The sequence below is a fragment of the Austrofundulus limnaeus genome, unplaced genomic scaffold (assembly GCF_001266775.1).
Source record: "Austrofundulus limnaeus strain Quisiro unplaced genomic scaffold, Austrofundulus_limnaeus-1.0 Scaffold17, whole genome shotgun sequence".
Lineage (NCBI taxonomy): Eukaryota > Metazoa > Chordata > Actinopteri > Cyprinodontiformes > Rivulidae > Austrofundulus > Austrofundulus limnaeus.
The window spans coordinates 3,405,006-3,426,681 of NW_013952419.1; the positions used below are offsets into that span (position 1 = coordinate 3,405,006).

Genomic DNA, 21,676 nt, shown 5'->3' on the forward strand with positions numbered 1-21,676 from the left:
ACACACACACACACACACACACACACACACACACACACACACACACACACACACACACACACACACACACACACAGTTTTCCACCACTGGCAAAGGGCCAAAAACTGTGCTGCAGAATTCAGCCCTCAAGGTTGTTTTTCAGCAGCGAAATTGAAAACAGGGTTTGAAGAAAACAGAGGGGAGGAGAGACGGTCATCAACGAGGAACAACCGGACCGCTGTGTCCAAATGTAGCAGCAAACGAGGACAAGGGCTGAACACCCAAGACTCTTAACAAAATAGGTAAGAGAGGGGGAAAAAAAACAACAAATCTAACCACACAAACAGGCATAATGGACTGAAATAACTTTTAATGAAGAACTTACTTTATGACCTGGAAGAGTGTTCGGTAAAGCTGGGTGAATATCTCGTTGCTGTCTTCAAGCTCGAAACAAATATTGTAGGACTTCACCCAGGCTATGTTCTGGACAGAGACAAAGGAAGGCAGGATGTCAGTGATAAAGCAGTTCTCAATGTTAGGAGAGTGAAATCCAATGTAGAAAATATTTTACGTGTTAACCAACAAACGTTGTAAGGGCAGTAAAAATATTTTAAGTTGAAATCTAAAGGCTGAGAAGCTAATAAAAATGTGAAAATGACCAAAAGCTTTATTTTGTCATTACAGTCTCGCCAATGAGTCATTTTATTCAACTTTTGAATAAATTAGTTCTTACTGCTAGTGCAATTAATAACTGTATTTTTACTGTTATTGTTCTACATGAACACACTTCAGATTTTAATCTTATATATAATATAATCTTATAATTTGTTTGTTCCCCCCCACCTCCCTCCCCCTCCTTAGCTGCTCCTTTTGCAGAGTGTTTTTTTTGTGCGCATGCCCGTGTATTTTCTTTGTATAAAACACAGGATCAAAGCTCTTTTTTAAACTCATCCTTCCTATGTGTGTGTGTTCTAAACTGCAAGGCAGCACACTACGTTGTGCAGGGCCCTGGACATTCATTCCCCCGTGTTTGTCATGTGTGTGTGTTTCTTYGGACAGATGTTCTAAACTGCAATTTTGTTCTGCACTGCATCTTGATGTTGTGTGTGAATGACAATAAATGCTTCTGATTCTGATATCCATCCAGGAAACACTTTTGATCTTGTTGTGAGACTGAGCAAGAGCAGAATGTGTTCGATTATTAATCTTGTCAGCCTTGAAAATTTTCTCATTTTCACAAGTCTTACCTAAAGTCTTCCTGCACTGGTAGATTATTTCCCTTAATTTGAGCAGATTCAGACTATAATCTAGTATTTTCAACCTTTTTTTAGATGCCTTGTTTTTGCAGTGTGCTAGATTTATTTCATTCCAGAGCTGCTTCAAACGGTTACATAATTCTATTTAGGAAACATTTAATGATTATTAACTTTCAAAATGATGAATGAGTGTCAAACTAAGTTCATTTAAGCTTTGATTTTGTCAGGAAAATGGCTTCTTAGTATCAAGTTGTTTTAATGAATTTAAAATTTTAAAGCAGACAAAAAACAAACTAAAAACAATTAATTTGTCTAGACAAATTTATTTTATGTATTTTTATTTTGCTGTGCTGCACTTTGGGGTGTGTAAAGTGTTATATAAATAAAGTTTTGATTTGATTGAAAAAAATGACAGTAGTATTTTAAGGCTTCTGATTTTCTATTTAACAGACGGTTTTAACACAAGCTCTGAAACAGGAACCACTTTGTTTAAAACTACTGAACACCAGATGTCCCCACTTCATTAAAGAGTACATTCTAGCTTTATGAGCTGAAGGCCTGAAGTGTTGAGCCGACACTGCACAGATGCACTAAACAACATAAAAGTGAGAGGCTAGTATCAGCCGCTGCTGCCTGCTTTAGTAGCTAAAATTAAATTCTGTTTCTATGGTTTGTAAATCTAGGGTAAAATAAATATTAAAGGCTTCAGACTCAAGCTGATTTAATGTTTGAATCATTTTTAGTTAATGGGATAAAACCTGATTCAAACAAGCAGTCACTTACCTCCAGCAGGTAGAAATATCTGTTGAACTGTGCGCTTTTCGTATCCTCCAGTCCTTTCAGCTGTCGCGTTATAAACATGAAAATATCCTGGGGCAGGAAACAAAACAAAGCAGCGAGTGGTAAAYAAAGATGTAAAATCATTCCGAACTTAAACTAGATGAGTGAAGTAAAAAGTGAACTAACTACAAGGATGAACTGAGTTCTGTATTTCGCACCTTTAGTTTATCTGGAGAGGTGTAAGGTGCCTCCGGAGCATAAATCCTGAATATATCTGCAAGACAGCAGGCCACTAACAGACGCACGTCTTTGTCTGGGTGTTTGAGGAAAAAGTCTGAGGCCAGGTGAAGGGCTAGGTTCAGATAAAGCTCCTTTTCTTCCTCAGAGTCTTGGTCCATGTCCATGAAGGTCTTCACAACCATCTGACATAAAAGGATGAGGGATACAGCGTTCGTAAACAAATTCATGCTCAGAGAACAAAGTTCATCAGTAACGTTTTAGTTGAGTCAGAGCGTTTAGTAAAAAGTTCCATCAGGAGTGCTTAACAAGACCAAATCTGGTTTGAAATAAAAAACTACAGCCAGCAGCATCTGTGTAGAGAGTGATCAATATTAACAGGCTGCAGCTGAGTTAAGAGGAAGACCCTGACCTTGAGCCTGCGGACCATTTCCTCTTTAGAGATTTTGTCGGAGATCTCCTTGACCCCCGGTGGGTAGGTCACCTTCCCATCTGTGGCTCGAGCTTTAGAGTGAGCCATCCTCTTTAGCTCTCACTGCCTGTAGAATGAGAGGACGGGTTGTTAGAAACCAGAGGAGAGCATCTGAACAGCTGACAGGTACCATCAGAAAACATCAAAGTCCAACATCTTCAGTACAAAAATAACACTATGGAGATCTGGAAGGCAAGGGCTAAAATATTCAAGAGGGTATTTACTGAGCAGTAATGGCTTTCTACAATCAGAGTCCAAGACAAAATTGCTGCATTTTAGAAAGCACAGCTGAATTTTCACTTCAAGCTTTGCTGCCACTGTATTCCACCTACAGCCTCTAGCAGTAAAAAATACAAATAAAAAAGCTGAAATGGGCTCCGACTTCCAATTTTGTGCACTCCTTATGACCAGATCAGTCATAAAACGTCAAAGTCTTTTTATAGACATGATCATTTCTGCCCTGGGTTTGATGAGCAGTTATCACTCTGTCTGTTACCAGAGCCGTTCACGTTAATGAGCCATGCCCACAGTCTATCCATCCATTTGCTCTGCCCAGCTGTTCCTGCTCAGGATCGCAGGGAGTTGGTGTCTGTCTTCATCGGTCAACAGACGAGTGGAGGGGAACCACCTTGGACAAGTCACCAGAGTCGGAACGAGACAATCATTCACACTTACACTTGAGGCTTTAGAATCTCCACTTAATCTAACATGCAGGCTTTGGACTGTAGGAGGAAACTGGAGCATCCCTGCATGTGCCTGGAGTTGTTGCATAAAACAATCAAGTACAAGCACAGCTGAAAATCCCACTTGTTTATCAGTCTGTGTTATAGGTCTGTATATGAATGTTTACCTGCACTTCAATTCTGTAATTGTCAACCAGGAAAATGTGATTTTGAGAACACCGTTCATCATGGAACTGAAACTGCAGCTCCTTTTTAAAAAATAGGTCTTCTTTCCATCTCAGCATGACTCATAAAAGAAGGTGATACAAGAGGTTGAAGGCTGGTGCTGCACAAGGGGTAGTAGCCAAGAGGAAACAGTTGATGATGTGCAGGGATAAGATGACATCATGGCTCAAGGGTGTGGTTTAAGGATGCTCAATCACGTCACTGAGTGCAGTGATTTTGGAAACCTGGCTTCATTTAAGTAAGCACATTGTAAAGCGATTTGATCAGCTCCACTGGTGATTTATGAACAACAGAGCAAACTTAAAGAGAGGCTTGTGTTTGTCGCCATATTAAAAAGCTATTTTGTAAAGGGGGCTTGCAACTCCTACAGTGTTCTCATAACAACGTTGTTTTGCCATAAAATATAGTTTCAAGAAAACCAACAAYGAATACTAAACTTAGCAGTGATGAATGGGAAAAACTGAAAATACTATCAAGCAGAATCTGTAGCTTAAACACAAAATAAATAAATGGTAAAAGGACTATACATATAGCATCTTTCTATCCAGCCAGGATCCTCAAAGTGCTTTACACAACAGTCTGTGTCCTCATTTACCCATTCACACACAGTCAGTGCTTTAAATCATATTCGTACACTGATGAAACACATCAGAGGCAGTGGGGGTTCAGTGTCTTGCCCGGTGATACTTTGACATGACTGAAAAGCAATGGAATCGAACTGCCAACTCTGGCAGTAATGGAACATCTCCCCTAACCACTCAGCCACAGCGGTCTCAGTCGGCTCACACACTGGGGAGGAAGAAAATGTGTATAAAGGTGTATAAAGAGATAGTTTCTTTGGTCTTTGTGCAAGTGATCAGAAGACAAGGATGTAGCTGCTGGTTGCGCAATACACYGTGTTTCAAATTATTATGCAAGTGATTTTTTTTTTTCAGATATCCCTAAATGGTCAATGCAAATGATAGTATCATTTTCAAGTTATGAACTATTGGAGTATAAATCAAATTTTATTGAACAAACCTCCCAATGAGAACAGTATTTTTTTTTTCAAAAATAAAAAAAACTCAAAATGCACTGTTCCAAATTATTATGCACAACAGATTTAAAGAACTGCAAATGGTCATTCTATGACTGTGAAGCATTAAGTGGTCACATTTACTAAAATCAGAAGCTTTTTAAATCAAAAACATCTTAACAGACCAAGTTACATGTTAACATAGGACCCCTTATTTCACCTTCACAAATATTGCATCCAATGAACTTGTGAGTTTGTGGATAGTTTCTGCTTGAATTTCTTTGCAGGATGTCAAAACAGCTTCGCAGAGCTGCTGTTTTGATGTGAACTGCAGCCCACCCTCATATATCTTTTGCTAGAGGATACTCCAAAGGTTCTCAATAGGGTTGAAGTCAGGGGAGGATGGTGGCCACACCATGAGTTTCTACCCTTTTATACCCATAGCAGCCACAATGACACAGGTATTTCTTGCAGCATGAGATGGTGCGTTGTCATGCATGAAGATGATTTTGTTATAGAAGGTAGTTCTTTTTGTACCATGGAAGAAAGTGATCAGTCAGAAAGTCATTTTCACACGTTCAGGGACCCTAAAGGGGCCTACCAGCTCTCTCCCCATGATTCCGGCCCAAAACACAACACCACCACCTCCTTGCTGACGTCTCAGCCTTGTTGGGACGTGGTGGCCATCCACTACTCCATCCATCTGGACCCTCCAGGGTTGCACGGCATTCATCAGTGAACAAGACTGTTTGAAAATAAGTCTTATGTCTGGGTCCACTGCAACTGTTTCTGTTTGTGAGCACTGGTATGGGGTGGCCGAATAGTAGGTTTATGCAGAACAGCAAGCCTCTGGGGGATCCTTGAGTTTCGTGGGACTCCAGAGGCACCAGCAGTTTCAAATAACTGTTTGCTGCTCTGTAATGGCATTTTAGCAGCTGCTCTTTTAATCTGATGAATTTGTCTAGCAGAAACCGTTCTTATTATGCCTTTATCTGCACGAACCCGTTTGTACTCTGAATCAGCCACAAATCTCTTCACAGTATGAAGATCACGATTCAGTTTTCGTGAAATATCTAATGTTTTCATACCTTGTCCAAGGCACTGCACTATCTGACGCTTTTCGGCAGCAGAGATCCTTACTCTTTCCCATATTGCTTAAAACCTGTGGCCTGTTTAAGTAGTTTTCCTTTAATTGAGCTCACCTCGCAAATAATCAGCACAGGTGTCTGAGATTAATTATAGTGATTCAAAGAGCCCTGAGACACAATACCATCCACGTGTTTAATGGATCATCAAAAAAATTAAAGCATTATGACACTTAAATCCAATTTGCATAAGAATTTGAACACGGTGTAGTCTTAATTTTGGCCCTCATACTGTGCCATACAGCTCAGTTCCTAAGCCTACCCAGCAAGTTAGTAGACTTGCAGGAAAAAACAGCTGAAACCCCAAAAAGGCTGAGAGCTCAAATGAGTACAGCCTCTGAGTTGAGTAAAAAAACTCCCCAGAAATGCTGCTGACTCAGCTGAGTTGGATCTCTGATTTGGGATAAATACTCACATGTTGACTCATAACATCCATGTTTACATTCATCATTTACAGATGTGTGGAATTGTAACATCTCTGAATATTACAAATCCACCACCACTTTTTTTTGTGTGTGTGGCAGTGTTGGGGTGCAACGTGAATGATTTAAAGCCCCTTCTCCATGAGCACAGTTCTACTCTATTCTGTTTGGGTCTGATCGGTTCTGCTCAGGTGTGAGTCTTTATTTCTGTGTGCCCCTCACAGTGTGATTATGGGCGGACCGTCCGCAGCGGCTTCATCTGTTGTGTTAAAAACAAACAAACAAAAAAGCCATTGTGGTTTTATTGTTCGGACTTTTCTTTTTTATTATTATTTTTTGTCGCCGTGCTGACTGTTTAAATGCTTGTGTAACCGTGGGTGGTAAGTTTGTTTGAAAAGCCCCAGTTATCTGCTCAGCTTCGTCTTTTTCATCTCAGCCCAGGAAGTGTTTGCAAGTTCTGCCTTTCACAAAATCGCCCAAAAAACTTACACCATGGTTTTATCATTGCTTTTGCCATGTTGTATCACGTCGCAACGTGTGCTCGTATTCCAAAACAAAAGCAAATCTCTCCGCCTTTTAGTGGAGTGCCAAAAAAATTGATTCACATAAGAATCTTGATTCTCATTTACTATGATTCAGAATCRATATAAAATGTCCCAAAATCGATTCTAAAAAAACAAACAAACAAACAAATCCACTGAAGTCTCGCTTATCAAATTGTGAATTCTCACCCCTACCACCTTTCCAGTCAATCAATCTAGGCCTGCAACTAACGATTATTTTAATAATCAATTAATCTGTTGATTATTTTTTCTATTAATCAATTAATCGGCCAAATCATTAAAACGCTTAATTACATGAATATGAGTAGATATAAATTAAGTTAACTCCTTAAGGATGCAAGTTATTGATAATGAATTAATCTGAAGTTGATTTATCTTATAGATTGATTAACAATTAATTAATAAGCAGCCATTTAAAAAAACGGAGTTTTCTCTTGAATCAAGAGGGTCTTCCCATAAAATGAAGGATTTTTTATAATCTCCTGAATTAAAAAACAGAAGCACATAATACATATTTTAACAATTTATTTTGCCAGCTGTATTAAATACTGACTGAAAAAAATGTGTATTTCTCCTACATGAAACATAACAGAAATTTAATAGGTTGCTGAATGAGGAAAATAGATTAAAAGAATAAAATATGATTTTTAGATGTGAAACTTTTATTACTTTATTATAATTAGAATTTATTTACATTTAACATTTATTTTTTCTCTAATTCTTTACTTTTGTTTCATTCTTGTTGGTTCTGTTTGACTAAAACATTGTTTGACCCTAGGGCTGCCAAAAATGATTATTTTTATAAATCGATAATCACCAATTATTTTTTCGATTAGTCGACTAATCAGATCATACGTTAATTGAATATAAAACATACAGCTTATCATGCCAGAACACAGCTGCTATTATATAAACATGGTTAGATTTTAGCTATATGCTAACTAAAAATAATTGCTGTGGAAGGCAAGTTCTGCTCTGCAGATATTACACAGGTTTCTTTTTCATTTTCTTAAAATGATCCCAACTTTGAGCTCTGTTGTCAGGTAGCCATGATACCAGAGCCTGTCTGWATAATGTCTTGTGACGTCCACGGCCTACCCCAGTTACCACTACTGTGCATGTGTGTCAAGGACAGAAAGGCAGATGTGGCAGTGGAAGGTGTCAAAGCAGTTTGGAGAGAAAAACAAAGTAAAGAACAAAAAAAAGAGAAAACGATTAATTGATTATTAAATTAGTCATCAATTATTTTAATAATCGATTAGTCGTCGATTAATCGATTAATCATTGCAGCCCTGAATCAATCCAAGAGCTAATCCACAGGCAGCATTCTGCTGATGTCAAAACCGTAAGCGTGCTACAGCTGTACTCGCTTCTACCCACTGAACCCCTGGACAGGAGGTACTGAAACAGCAGGACTGTGCATGGTTGGAACCCAGTGAAGACATTAGGTCGAGGCCGAACAGAGCTGAACATCATTCAGACGCACCAGTGGAGATGGGGTTTAAGTGAACCACATCACTTGGGTCATTGACTTAGATTAACTCGAGTCCATAAAGTGAATCAGATTTATCACCTCTAGGTGGGAGTTTGGTCATATGCACAAGTAACACATGTTTGAATAGCAATGATGATGTTCTAGACACATTAGCATTTATTACAATGTTAAATTCTAGACAAGAGCAGAGGTGACCAAAGTGTGGCCAGCGGGCCAAAACTGGCCCACCAATCCATTTGATTTGGCCCACCAGCCWGTCCTGGTTACTAGATTGTAATTTTGTTAATATTAAATATAAAATACAAGTAACTACAAGAGACACTTAGGTTAGATTTAAGCCCGTATCTACATTTGCACACCTTATAAGACTCCATATACTCAAATTCTAAATTATGAAAAGTCCCATAAGCCTTTGCTGCCTTAGCATACGTTGAATTTTCTCCATGTCCATGGGCTGGAAACAAAAATGTGGGCAACCACACTGGCTGCTAGCTTATTCATAGAAAAATAAAACAGCTTTACATAAGAAGTATTTGCATTTCTTATTTTACTGCATTTGGCCCGCAGCCCTCAGATTGATTTTAATTTTGGCCCTCTCAGGGAAAATGTTTGGGCACCCCTGTTCTAGACACAAAAGTCCCAGGAGGTCAGGGTGCAGTGTGCCTAAGGGGAGTGGGGTGTATTGGCTTTTGCATCTCTTCCAGCCACACAGAATTGGTCACATTTGAATATTTACTTGTCATGACCATATTGGGACCATTGTGGTGGTGGGCTTGTGTTTTGACTCTAAGAAGACGACTTCAAGAGAGAGAAACCCTTAAAGCTGCAAGTTCCTTCAGCTGATCAATATGGCAAGTTTTCTTTCTTCTAATCTATTTTTTTTGTCTTTAATCTAAATCTTTTTTACCCAACATTTTAAAGGTTAATTAATGTGAATTCAGTAGCACAACTACAACAGGCTCAACTTTCTTCATCTGAACAACCATTATCTCTGCTGTTTAACATGTAAATCAGTTTTGAATCCACTAAGGAAACAAATTTACATATTAACAAACTATGTTTCAATCACACAGAGTGACAAAATAAAAAAAAATATCCCAAGGTCCTTAGTCATCTGTTAATGATATGTTTATTTTATCTTAATTTGTGAAATGTTGCCCATTTTATAATGGCTATCAAACTCAAAATATTGTTTGTATATTTGCTGTATGCTTAGTCAACTTTTAGACAATTAAAATCTGTCTCTGGAATGCTTAAGTTTAATAAATTAATATAATAACATTAATGAATCCTAAGAGAAGTCTTTCTCAACAAAACACCTCTTCTAAATCTCAACTCCTGCAACAGAAAACCTGCCTTCCAGCTTGTTCAGCCTCAACTGCACTTTGTTATCTCTGACAGACCACTTGATGCCAACTTCAACCAAAGGAGTGATCTCTCTTCCTCTCAGTAAACCCTGTAGGTTTGTTTGATCCAATCTGCAGTGCATGAGTAAAAATGTGAAGCTGCTTGGAAGCAAACACAGAGAAACCAAACCATAGCCCGCCTTCAATAACACTGCAGCTCTGATTTGTCAACACAACTAATGGTTTRTAGCTTCTTTAAAGGAGACCAATTATGGGTCCTAGAAATGTTTATGGTATGTCTGTGGCCTATCCAGACCATGTTCATTCAATTTAATGCACAAAATAATTCCCAGATAATAAAATTTCCCATTTTCTAGTTCTGCCTGCTCTGACTTCCGTTCAGAAGAGCTGTTTATGTTAATGAGCTCTGTTGGTAACACCCTCCAAAAATCTGTTGACATTAACTCCGCCCTCCAAAATCAGCATTAGCATGGCTAATAATAGCAGAAGCTCCGTTGTACAACCTTCTTTTTTTCCCCTCCCTCCTCTGCTCTGCTCTGCGCTCACTCTACATGCTGTTACCAGAGCAGGGAGCAGCAGCGGTGAAAATACCTCAGAAATTCAAACAAATAGGCTTTAACAAGGCTTTAATGAGCTAAACAATAGAGGTACATGAGAAAACATGTTCATAATGAATGAAAATAAATAATTAAATTGTGTCCGTGCTGGTCTCAAACCCTGGTCTCCCACTCTCTGGTCCAACACTCTACCCATTGCCCTATTGGAGATCTGTTGTGAAATGAGCTGCACATTACACAACAACAACCGTGACGGCTTTTTAATACTGAGGAGGTGGAGCTTCACCTGGGGGTTGCTAGGTGAGGGGCTGAACACAGGTTCCAGTGGGTTGTCGTACGGCTTGTGACATCACAAAATGACGGAAGTATAAAACTTGTCGTTATTATACATTAAAAATACATTTACTTACAGTAAATGTGCCACTGGGTGCATTTTTTTTTGGTCCTAGGACTGTTTTTATAAGAAGTACATACCCAAAGTTGAGTTAAAAAAACCCTTAAAAAGTGAATTTAGCATAATAGGTCCCCTTTAAAAAAGAGGTGTATGCTTTCTGCCCCAATGTGTCCTTGCACTCTGCATTGATGCTTTAGTTTTATACGCATAATGTCGGTCTACTTTCCAGGTAAGCTGACAACTAATGAGGCATTGAGCTTAAAGGTAAAGCCAAGGGCAGAAATCCTCCATTACTGGTAGGGACAACAAACAGGGAGCTTTATTAAGAGTAATTTGTGTCTGTGTGTATGTGGTTAGATTAAATAGAAAACTGAATTGATTCTCCCTGACAAGGATCGGACTCTGGTCTTCTGCATGACAGACAGAGTTTCTCACTATTACACTGACAAGGCACTGCTGTGTACAGTCTGTAAACTATTAACTCACAAATCCACTCCTCAGACAATATAAGACTTGGAGTTAATGTTCGACACACATCTTCCATCTTAATGTTCACAAAATTCAACAAAACTGACTTTTTAAAAAATAAGTTTCCAGTTTCTGCTGATCCTGACAACTGTTCCTCAACCTGAGGATGCAAAAGCAGCCTTTGACCTCAGAAAATTGATTTTTCTCCCGTCATATCATTAAAACAACAAACAATTGTTCAGCCCTGCCTTGGTCTTTCAATTTAGCAGAACGGTTTCTTTCCTAATTGCAGCCTATAAGTTTGGACTTTCTGTGGGATTTCTTTATTTATGAAACAGAAACTGTTTTTCAAGCTGCCTGAGTCTGCAGGATCTAGAAGTTGCATTAAAAATGTATGAATCACAACCTGACAAATCTCTGCGTATAAACATACACACATACAGAGAGAGAGGCAGGCTGCCAAATTACTTGATTCTGACCTTCTTTTCCACCACACAGCTGCTGCCAAATTTGAGTCCATCCCTCCGTCATTGTACCACACTGACACGCAGAGAGCTGGCAGCCAATCAGAGCAGATTATTCCTCAGCCTGATGCGTCTGTGTGTGGGTACTAACCAACAGGGAGCATTTCACAAACGCAGCAGTAAATAATCACAAAAGGGGTTAGCTTTACCCAACAATCAACATCTTGATGTGGGCTACCTTCGGCTCATCACTGGCTTATCGCAGTTAAACACATTTACCTCCCCATGGAGGGGCTTCTATTGGCTGCTCCTGCTCTGCCAGTTCTGGTGCTTCAAACACAGCTCCAAGCCCAACTTTAAAAACTATCTCATTTCCTGATCAAAACCTTGACAGACACATGCTTAGACATGGATGAACTCAATGACTTCTGGAAGGACACAAACATGCAAAGACAAAGAAAATGATTAAATAGATAAATACTGCCAAAATATTTAGTTATTCTCAAATTAAATGATTTTTTTAGGGGATACAACCTAAACAGTGAAGGCTGAAATTAGTTATGAGCATGTGACAAGACTGGGATAAACCTTAAAAGATGCAGACAGCAATACAGAACCATATGTATAAATCTTACAAGATGCAATGCATGTGCAAAACATAATTACAACAATTCCTGCAATGAAAAAATAAAACAGTAAAGAGTAGAAAAACTTCATATACAACAAACCAAAACAGACCAATCACTGCGACCGTAAACTGGACTGTCACAACTTGCACAATTTACATTAACACAAAGCAGAGGTGGGGCATGAGCACAAAACATGTTTGAAGCAAACATAAATCAAACTTAAAACAACTCAAAGTTGTMTCTAAAACAATTACATCATCACTGAAAACTGTGGCTTGATAACACTAATAAAATATAATTGCGCTAAGCCTCCTAAAGAGCTGTAGCTAGAAATAGATTTGTAAGAGACAAACAAAGGACTCATTCAAAAACAAAACATGTCTCAATAAAAAAAAAAAACTACAATATAAATAATTAAAGGAAAACAATCCTCATTCTTGATGAAGATTGAATGCATTTAAACTGGTTTATTCAGTGTTTTGTAAGAAAAAAACAACATATTATCCAATGGATTGTTTTCACCCTGTGTTTCACAAACAAATCTATAATACTGATAACCAAATCTATAATACTGATAACCAAATCTATAATACTGATAACCAAATCTATAATAATGATGACCAAACCTCTGACACTGCAGCAGCCCGAGAAATGTTTTCTTTAACCCAGTCACTCAAATCAGTAATCTATCATAATCTGTCATAAATCTGCGCAAAACTCAGACTACACTTCAATTCACGTAAACCATTACGCCCTCAAATTACATCACTCTCACATCTTGTTAAGTTAATGTTACACACCCGAAAACAAGCTAAATACATAAGTTCCGCTACATTAGGTGCAGCTAAGAAAGGAGAAAAAAAAAAGCATAAGCACAATACAGCAAAAACATTATTCGCACACTATCAGCAGAAGCTTAAATATGTCCACAATACAGTTATTTCTAGTGAAAAACGATTCATGAACAGACAGGCAACATGTTATGAGTGGAGATTATTGATATTGCACCTCGGCGTGTTAATAGCTACGGTAGGCAGTCTGCTTGTTTGACCGTGGCTAGCTGAGCTAGCATGGTTAGCATGCCGATGCTAACATTAGCATCTCAGTGACAGAGGGCGGACAGATGGTAACGTTGCATGGAACAAAACACCCCGGTGAACAACCATTTAATCACAGCCACCGCAAGCTCGGTTCTACCTCTGAGTCAGGTCACTTGTCTTTCCATTCCGCAAGAGAAACTGGGCCAAGCCGAAAGGCTAGTTTTATACTGGCTAACCATTTTTGCGCCGCAGAACCAGGTCAAGCAGCGCGGTGAATCGGGAAAAGCTGCCGAGAACACAGGCGAGCAAGGCGCGCTGCGCTCCGCCTTTTTAAAAGAATATTATTTGGTGCTTTAAATAGGGTCGCCTCGTGGGATCGTCATAGCCTATACCTATTTTTTCGCAAGCGCGACTAAAAAAATCCATTTGTTTAAAACGAAAGGATTTAATTTAAAGTGCATTTCGTACCTGTTAACAATGAAATCGTGTCCTCCTCTGCAGCTCTCTTCCCCCTCCTATCTCCAAAATGGCGCCAACATGCATAGATTCAGTGCCCGTAGGTAAAAGCCATCGGTGGGTGAACAGCGACACCTATAGGCGCGTCCAGGAATGTCTGATGACGCGTTCAAGTTATGCTCGTAAACTGAAGTTATTTTAAGTTAAGCTAAAATTTAAAATGTGAAACTTTACGTTTAATTATGTAAAAAAAAGCTTAAGTTTCGTTGCATTTTTACCTACAGCTGATAAATCAATATCATAATTTAATTTTATATTGTGCCAATTATTTTTCAGAATGATTGTCAGTATTTTGACTGAACTTAAACGCACCACAAACCATGATTTTAATAAATGGCACTGCCACAATAAACGTGATCTCATTTAGGCGATATTCAAAATTTATTCCATGTAGTTGATTTTGAATAGTATTTTTTATATTTTAAAACCAGTTATTTGCTTTTTAAATCAATGTATTGCACCACTGCCCATGAAGCCTTTGCTTTTACAGATTATTTCCTTTTTTATATCCTTCACCCCTCTGCTCATAGAAATGTGCTTGCTGCTTGTGTTGATTTTTACCAAAAACGACCAAATATCATCTTTCAAATATGGTTACAAATGTGCCGAATAAAAGATGTGCACAGTGCACATTTGCTTTGTTTGTCTCTGCTGCTGTAGTCAACATGAGCTAAAGGGGGCGCCCTAATACAACACTTAGATTTACTCTCTCCTGACCTAAAGTAGGAGCTGGAGCAAAAGTCTGTTCACTCACTGTGGTGAACCCTGTACAAGAGAGCAGCCAAAAGAAAAAACAACTAAATAAATATATAATATTTCATGTTAACAGATCGTACCAATGCAAAGTTAAATGAATCAGAAAAAAAAAAAACAATTTTGGCAAATTGCTGTGAATTTTGAGTGCTGAATGACTGCTAAAATTTGCTGAAGAGGCTCAGAGTTGCAAAAGCTAAAAGATGCAATGCAGTGATTAATAGCTAAAAGAGACTAGCTAAAACAATAAGACATGAGGTAAACTACAAAAGTAGATAAAGGTTAGGTAAAAGTAGCTACATTTTAAGTTAGAACTAAACAAGGGGTTAGCCAAAATAAAAAAAAAATGCAAAAGGGTAGCTAAACGTAGAGCGGGTAGATAAAATCCGCAAAATAATAGCTAAAAGCAGAAAAAATGGTATAACTAGAAACTAGAACAGTAGCTAAAATCCAAAATAGTCTATTTAAAGTTYGCAGATTATAGCTAAAAGTAGCAAAAGGCTAGGTAAAAGTTACAGAATGGTATCTAAAGTAGCTAAAAGCTGAACAAACAATAGTAAAAGTAGCATATAAATAAAATTAGAGCATGTACTGAAGCAGATCTGAAAGAACATTGATATGAAATTAAATCTATGGGTCTCAATGTATATTTGTAAATAAAACATTCTTTTATATTGTTAAAAAATTACAAGCATAAAAATCACATTTAACCCTGAACAGCACAAATAAACCACATTTTAACATTACGTTTATTATTTCTGTTACATCAAATGGTCTGAAAATGCAGTAAAAACGTAAAAATCCTTGTTTGTTGTATAGTGACATCATCATGTTTRTTCTTTTCCATCAGTGAGATCAATTAGAGCCGCACAGCCAGGTGTCAATGAGCCAATTAGTGTCGCGTGGATAAACGTCACGAGGAAGGAAGCGCGCGGGTTTCTTTGCAGGATGGAGGGGTTCCTGCCCACGTTTCCTCCCTACAGCATCTACGGGAACCCTGCGAGCKCTTCCCCGGCCCAGAGCGGCAGCTGGGGGAAGAGAGAGGGCCGCTTCATGACCCCCCAGGGCCTCAACTACCTGGAGCTCTGCAAGACCATCCTGTCCCAGGTGAACCCCGGCCTGCCCCCTCTTGCGCCTCCTCCGCTCAGCAAGGCGAACACCAAGGAGTGCGGAGTGCAGGTCAACGCCAGGGTGGATAAAATCGTCCAGTGCTCGCTGGGACCCAAGACGCTGCTCTGCTGCGACGAGCGTCCTGCCGCCTCCCCCAGGGCCTCCTGGAGYCCGGAGGAGAAGCCGCAGCTCGGCGTGCGCTTCCCGAGACCCGTGTCCATCTACTCCCCGGTGTCTGACCGCGGGGTTTGTCTGAAGAGCCTCAGCGACGACGGCTGCGAGCGGGGAGAAGGTGACGCCTCCGAGCACCCAGCCGAGTCCGACTCGGACCACAGCGGTCAGAACTTGGAGAAGAACGTGAGGACCGCTGCTGTCCACCGCGCCTCCAAGGGCTCCAACTTTCAGGTCAGGTTTGTCAGGCAGGGGCGTAACTAGGACTAAAAGATGAGGGGGGCACTGTTAGACCCCCACAGGATACTAACTAAATATAAACCAGCTGGTGAGTTTATAAGCTGTTCCTCTGGTTTTTCCTCATCTGGACCTGTTGACCTTTACTGACCTCAGTCCTGCAGGTTCCCCCAACATCAAGCTGTAACGATTTTGCTCACTCTTAAAATATTTTATCTAGTACAAGAGCATTATCTGCATTTAGGTTTTTTRTTTTTTGAATTTCAAGCGCATATATTGTCTCGGAAGATGGTTAATGATGTTGCTAATTGACAACTCCCTATTTTAAAAAAAGTTTTTGTTTCCAGGAAACAAAACCGAAAAATTTAACATGGCATATGGAGAGAGTTAATTTTTATTTGGACATAGCCATAATAAACCATCTTAAATCACGTTCTTGATTAGTCATAATCTTAAAGACRCAGTGTGTAGGGTTTGTTGTTTTCAGTGACATCTAGTGGTTGAATCATCCTCCCTGGTCCTCCCCCCACCCCCACCCCTCTGCTTCCAAACGCAATGGAGTTGCTACGGTGTCTCTCAGGTGTCAAAAACCTTTGATAATTCCAACCGCGATGTCTACCAGCAGCTTCAGGGCTGTTTCAAGTGGTAAGATTATGAGCTTTAATAAGTAAAATTATCCCAGCTACAATGACAGACAACAAATATTACATTTATAGTATTACAACTAAAACAGTTTTTGACGCTGCCACCGCAGTTTGTCCTTCATGAGCCTTCGTAGACAAGATGGCGGCTGCCTGTAGTGGCGACCCGCGACCATGGAGATATAAACAGCTTTTTATAAGGTAAAAATAATAAAACAAGGTCTTTGTCTGCAATGATTAGACATGTTTTTTATTAGTGATTATCTCAATTTCAGCTAAAAGACTTGACAACATCCTACACACTGCCTTTTTAAGATGTATTGTGCTAATAATAATAATAATAATAAAAAAATTTTATTTGCATAATACACCTTTGGATTATGACTCAAGAATGTGATATAAGATAAGTTTATTATGGCTATGTGTACGTAGACTTTGATAAAAAAAAAATTCCAAACTTATTTTAGAGTAATTTTTTTCTTAATTTTTTTTACTTGTATGGCTATGATTCCAAAACTGTTTATTTTATTTTAAATAGGACCACCCATTAAGGATTTAGAGGTCAAATGTTGAAAATTAGGAAGCAAGTGCAGGATTACTTCCATAACGCCATAAAAGCAATCGCAGAGCCCTGTAGACATGGCGCGCGTTACAATTCGCAACAATTTTTCAAACCAAAAGCAGAAAACAAACGGATAAAATGTTTTTGAAATATGAGGGGTCCAAGCATTAAGAGTGAAGATCACAAAAACCTGATCGACGCACYGTCGGGGTCGGACGATGAATTTATTGAAGTGCCTACTTTTATATTATGTTGTCATTCAAAAACCTACCCAGGGGGCTGCTTTGACTCGCCACAAGTGGTCAGCATCATGAGATGATTTTAGGCCAAAAATGTCAATTGTGGGGAGAGGAAAACTGATTATTTTAGGAAGGTGACATAATCAACGTATCTGAACTCCACAGTTCAAGTTGGTGGTAAAACATCCCGAGCTTTTCTCATGAATGACTTTTTAGATGATAAATTTTAAGTGCTTTTAATGCATAAAAATGAATAAAAAATATCTGAAGCATAAGGACCTTGGCCAGATTCTTTAAATATAAAATTGAACACTATTATTTCTGTTTTAATTTATTTATTTGTTTTATTTTAGTTCCTGGAGCAGAGGTATGGCTTTTTCCACTGTAAGAAATGTAACATCCGGTGGGAGAGTGCTTATGTTTGGTGCATCTCTGGAACCAGCAAGGCAAGTGCACTACACTAWATGTAACGTTTATTTTCATATTAACAAATTATTCTTATTTTTGAATGGTCAGGTGTACTACAAGCAGCTCTGCCGGAAGTGTCAGGTGGGCTTTAACCCCTACAGAGTGGAGTCCATCCTCTGCAAGGTACATCAGCTTCATCTTTAGGGAAACATCAGCTGATGATTAAATATCTGGGAGCTTCTTCCTGATTGGTTCCTCCATGTTTTGCAGGGTTGCTCTCAGACTTGCTGCGTCTGCGAGAAGAAGCAGAGGCACATCAACATGAAGAGGCCCCACCGTCAGGACCTGTGCTGCCGCTGTAAAGGCATGAGGCTGTCCTGCGACGCCACCTACAGCTTCAAATACATCGTGTGAGCGGCGCCGTCTGCCAGGGTTTCAGGTGGTCGCCATTCGATTATCAACAAAACAAAGCAGCACCTGTAGATTTACCACTTGTTCTCCATCCAGCAAGAAGCTCTGCTGTGGTGGTTTGTGATGGTTTCTTAAAAAAAAGTTAATATAAAAACACAACCATGAACTCTGCTGCATACAACACAGATATATTTATGTAAAAAATAAAGTTAATGATTTGTAAATTGCACTTTGAGTTAATTTTTTTTCATGTGTGATCTGTGAGCTTAGAGAAAGTATAGATTAGTGATTTGCTGGAAGGTTAAGAGGCAAAAAAAATCATAAACAAGAAATCCAATGCGTTTAGTCTCGTTTTGTAGTTTAAATAGTTGAAAAAAAATTAAATAAGTCATTAAATTTGCATAAAAAAGAAATATTAGCCACTGGGAAAAACATTCTGGGTTTGTAAAATCAGCCTGCTTAAAGACAAATCTTTGTACTCAAATATGCTGGGAATTTAAAACCTGTTTGATACTTGCAAAATAAAGTTCAACTTTTATATTAAACTGATTTAAACACACTGACTTAATCTTAGCTTAAACTCCGTTTATAATCTTCCAGAACATTTCATTCAACTTGGAACTTTTGAGTTCCACATTCTGAAATAAAATCTGATTTAGAGTGGCTTCAAATGGAGTTAAAAGCATCCATTGCCTGCTGTTAATAGATGTTCTTTCTACCTATGTCTACTACCTAAATATGACCCACCAGACAAATTAAAATAAAACCTTGCTGAAAGCAGTCATTGGATGAGCGTCTGGTAAAAGTCTGCACAATTGAAGATGGCTGCCTCAGCTACTAAAACACATGTAAATCTAGTAAAATTTAAGATATTGAACTAAAATTTAGTGTTGGTAATTATTTAAAGCACATTCTGAGTGGCGTCTTACAGTTTGGCACGAGATTAACCAAAACTGCCCCAACTCGATTTCTCAAAGGACAATCTGAGTTATAAAAGGTGGCAGGTGATCTGGGCTTTTAATTACTGCATGCACAAAATTTACCTAATTTTAGAAGGCAACCTATGACCTAATATGGTCAAAGGTTTTCTCTTGCTAATTTTTCTCCATCCAAGTACTAATCAGGCCCAACCCTGCTTAGCTTCCAAGATCAGATGAGATCTGGTGCTTTCAGGGTGTAGTACACTTTTCTTTAACTATTTAAACAGTGTTTCACATTAGTTGAAAATTCATTAAAGGGGCAATATCATGGAAAATCAACTTTTTTGAGTTTTATAACATGTTAAAATGTTATACTCTCATAAAAACATGCCCAAAGCCTTGCTTTGACTCATTCATGCATGTTTGAGAAATCATGCAGCATTTTTAGGAAGCCATGCTGAGGAGCAAAACAACAGGTGGGGACCAGAAATGCCTTTTGGGACCAGAAACGCCCCTGGGACTTGTCTTGAAGCCGAACCTCCTCATGGCGGAGCGCCCTCCCTCCCCCCTCCCCACACACCCCGCCCATGACTCCTGCAGGCTCTCGGGTGAAAGTGAAAGTGAAACTTAACTGTCTGCTGGGCTCTCAACATTAGTTATCACTCAGTGAAGCTCTTTTCAGATTAAAAATACCTTTGAGGAAATGTATTTTCAGATGCCAAGTAAACTGCATCATGGCAGCCGCCCCCGTGCTGAAATGGGCGGAACAGAAGTGGAAGGTGGTTCTTATTTCAAGGCATTTAGAAGAGGATATGATGAGAAGATAAGTTTATTTTCTATTTAAACATAAAAACATTTTATTAACAGCTAAATGTGACATACTTTATTATGGTATAGTATTTAAATATATGCCTGATAAACACATAATATTGTCCCTTTAGTAATTAATAAATTGCAATAATTTGGGCTAAACTTGCATCAGTTTGATTAAAAAGCAGCAACTTTGTCTCCTCCGCAGTTGGTGAGTCGTCTTCACTCAGGACACGATGTCCAAGTTTTAAATCCCCATCACAAGTAAAACTTTTGTTCCGTACTTGGACTTTTTTGGTGCATGCGTCAGAATTTCTCAGTACTGTAGTGCAAATGTAAAATCAGAGCYGACAGGAAGGTTAAAAAATGTCTCAACTGCACAAAAGTTGTTTTGATATGTCTTTACTTTGACACCAATTTGTACAGAGCTCCAACTCAAAAACAACTTCACAAAAGCTGTAAAAGTATTTACACGGTGGAAATAAAAACAAACTACAGTCTTCTAAAAAGCTTGAAAAATGTGCAATTTCTTGTAAGGCATGCAGACATTCTCCCACACACACGACAAAAAAAAAAAAAAAAACACGCATGAGCTCCAAGCTCCCTTTTGTGCCTCAATCAAACATGTCGCTCAGATAAAACATGATTTCAACAACAAATAGTTCCAACACCTCATACAGACTGAAGATGCATGCATGGCAGTTTGATTTGAGGACAAACATGAATATAAAAGTCAAATCAGTGTGGATGAATACGTGATCAGGTATAAATAGGAATCGGGACATTTGTACAGTAAAAAGGAAAAAAACGAAAAAAGAAGTCACAAAAGGGCCGATGGAAACTTTTAGCTTTGTTTGAACATCGACGAGTGCTGAATGTCAGCATTTCCCCTACGTGTAACTACAAATCTACACACAAACATATTCCACTACGGTTGTGTGACTATTATTAACAGCATACTGACGGACAAAGTATTTGAGTGTGACATGCGCCGTCCTCCCGGCCTGTGACGTCCACATGTAACAGAGTACGACAGAGAGAACTACAGTGCACACACACACGGGCTAACGGTGCTACAGCTAGCCGGAGAGGAGTGAACGACAGATAAAGGCATAAATAGTTCACCAGTGTTGACAACAGAAGTCTGAAGGACCAAACGGTTTCGCTGATAGAGAAGATAAACAGGGCAGGAGAGATGTCCGCTCTGCCAGTCCTTCAATCAGCCTGAGCCTGGACCTCTGGGAGTCCAACAGCAGAAAGCATTTAAAGCAGGGGTGGGCAATCCTGGTCCTGGAGGGCCGCAGCCCTGCGTGTTTTACTTGTTTCTCTGCTCCAACACACCTGATTTAAATGAATGATTATCAGGCTTCTGCCGTATGGAGGACCAAAACTGACATAATTAAAAATAAAAGCAGAATTATATAAATGAACTATTAAATAAATACACTTAAAGGCACCAATTAGAGAACTGTATCTCCTGTTTTATATTTTAATTGACTTTCATATTTATTTTTCCAGATTAGTTTCAAAAAATTAGTCTATATATTTTAACACATTGTTTTAATTTTACTGTTTTTTACTTATATATTAATTCTTTTTCCTTTACTTGTACATGCATTTGTGTGTCGTAAATGTTTATACTTAATTACGTTTACATTTTTTCCAATAAGTCTTTTTATTACAACATGTTGCATGCTTGTGGTGCCT

General features: G+C 38.8%; 2 protein-coding genes across 5 annotated transcripts in view; one reads left to right on the plus strand and one right to left on the minus strand.

The window, feature by feature from the left end:
* Positions 1 to 13,766, minus strand: part of pds5b (PDS5 cohesin associated factor B) — a 32,022-nt gene extending 18,256 nt beyond the window's left edge. For 3 of the 4 annotated variants that reach the window (XM_014003318.1, XM_014003317.1, XM_014003315.1), the window contains exons 1-5: positions 13,660 to 13,766; positions 2,665 to 2,791; positions 2,234 to 2,437; positions 2,019 to 2,105; positions 365 to 462 (exon numbers count right to left, since the gene is read on the minus strand). In XM_014003318.1, coding sequence (XP_013858772.1) covers positions 365 to 462; positions 2,019 to 2,105; positions 2,234 to 2,437; positions 2,665 to 2,772 — 497 coding nt within the window. In that variant the 5' untranslated portion in view covers positions 2,773 to 2,791; positions 13,660 to 13,766. Of the gene's footprint in view, positions 1 to 364; positions 463 to 2,018; positions 2,106 to 2,233; positions 2,438 to 2,664; positions 2,792 to 11,537; positions 11,559 to 13,659 lie in introns of those variants that run through there. The other variant, XM_014003316.1, reaches the window with a different exon arrangement.
* Positions 13,767 to 15,253: 1,487 nt separating this feature from the next.
* Positions 15,254 to 18,463, plus strand: zar1l (zygote arrest 1-like). Its single transcript, XM_014003106.1, has 4 exons — positions 15,254 to 15,975; positions 17,774 to 17,866; positions 17,937 to 18,011; positions 18,099 to 18,463. The coding sequence occupies exons 1-4, from the start codon at positions 15,409 to 15,411 to the stop codon at positions 18,240 to 18,242; spliced, it is 879 nt and encodes a 292-aa protein (XP_013858560.1). The 5' UTR covers positions 15,254 to 15,408; the 3' UTR covers positions 18,243 to 18,463.
* The last annotated feature ends 3,213 nt before the right edge of the window (positions 18,464 to 21,676 follow it).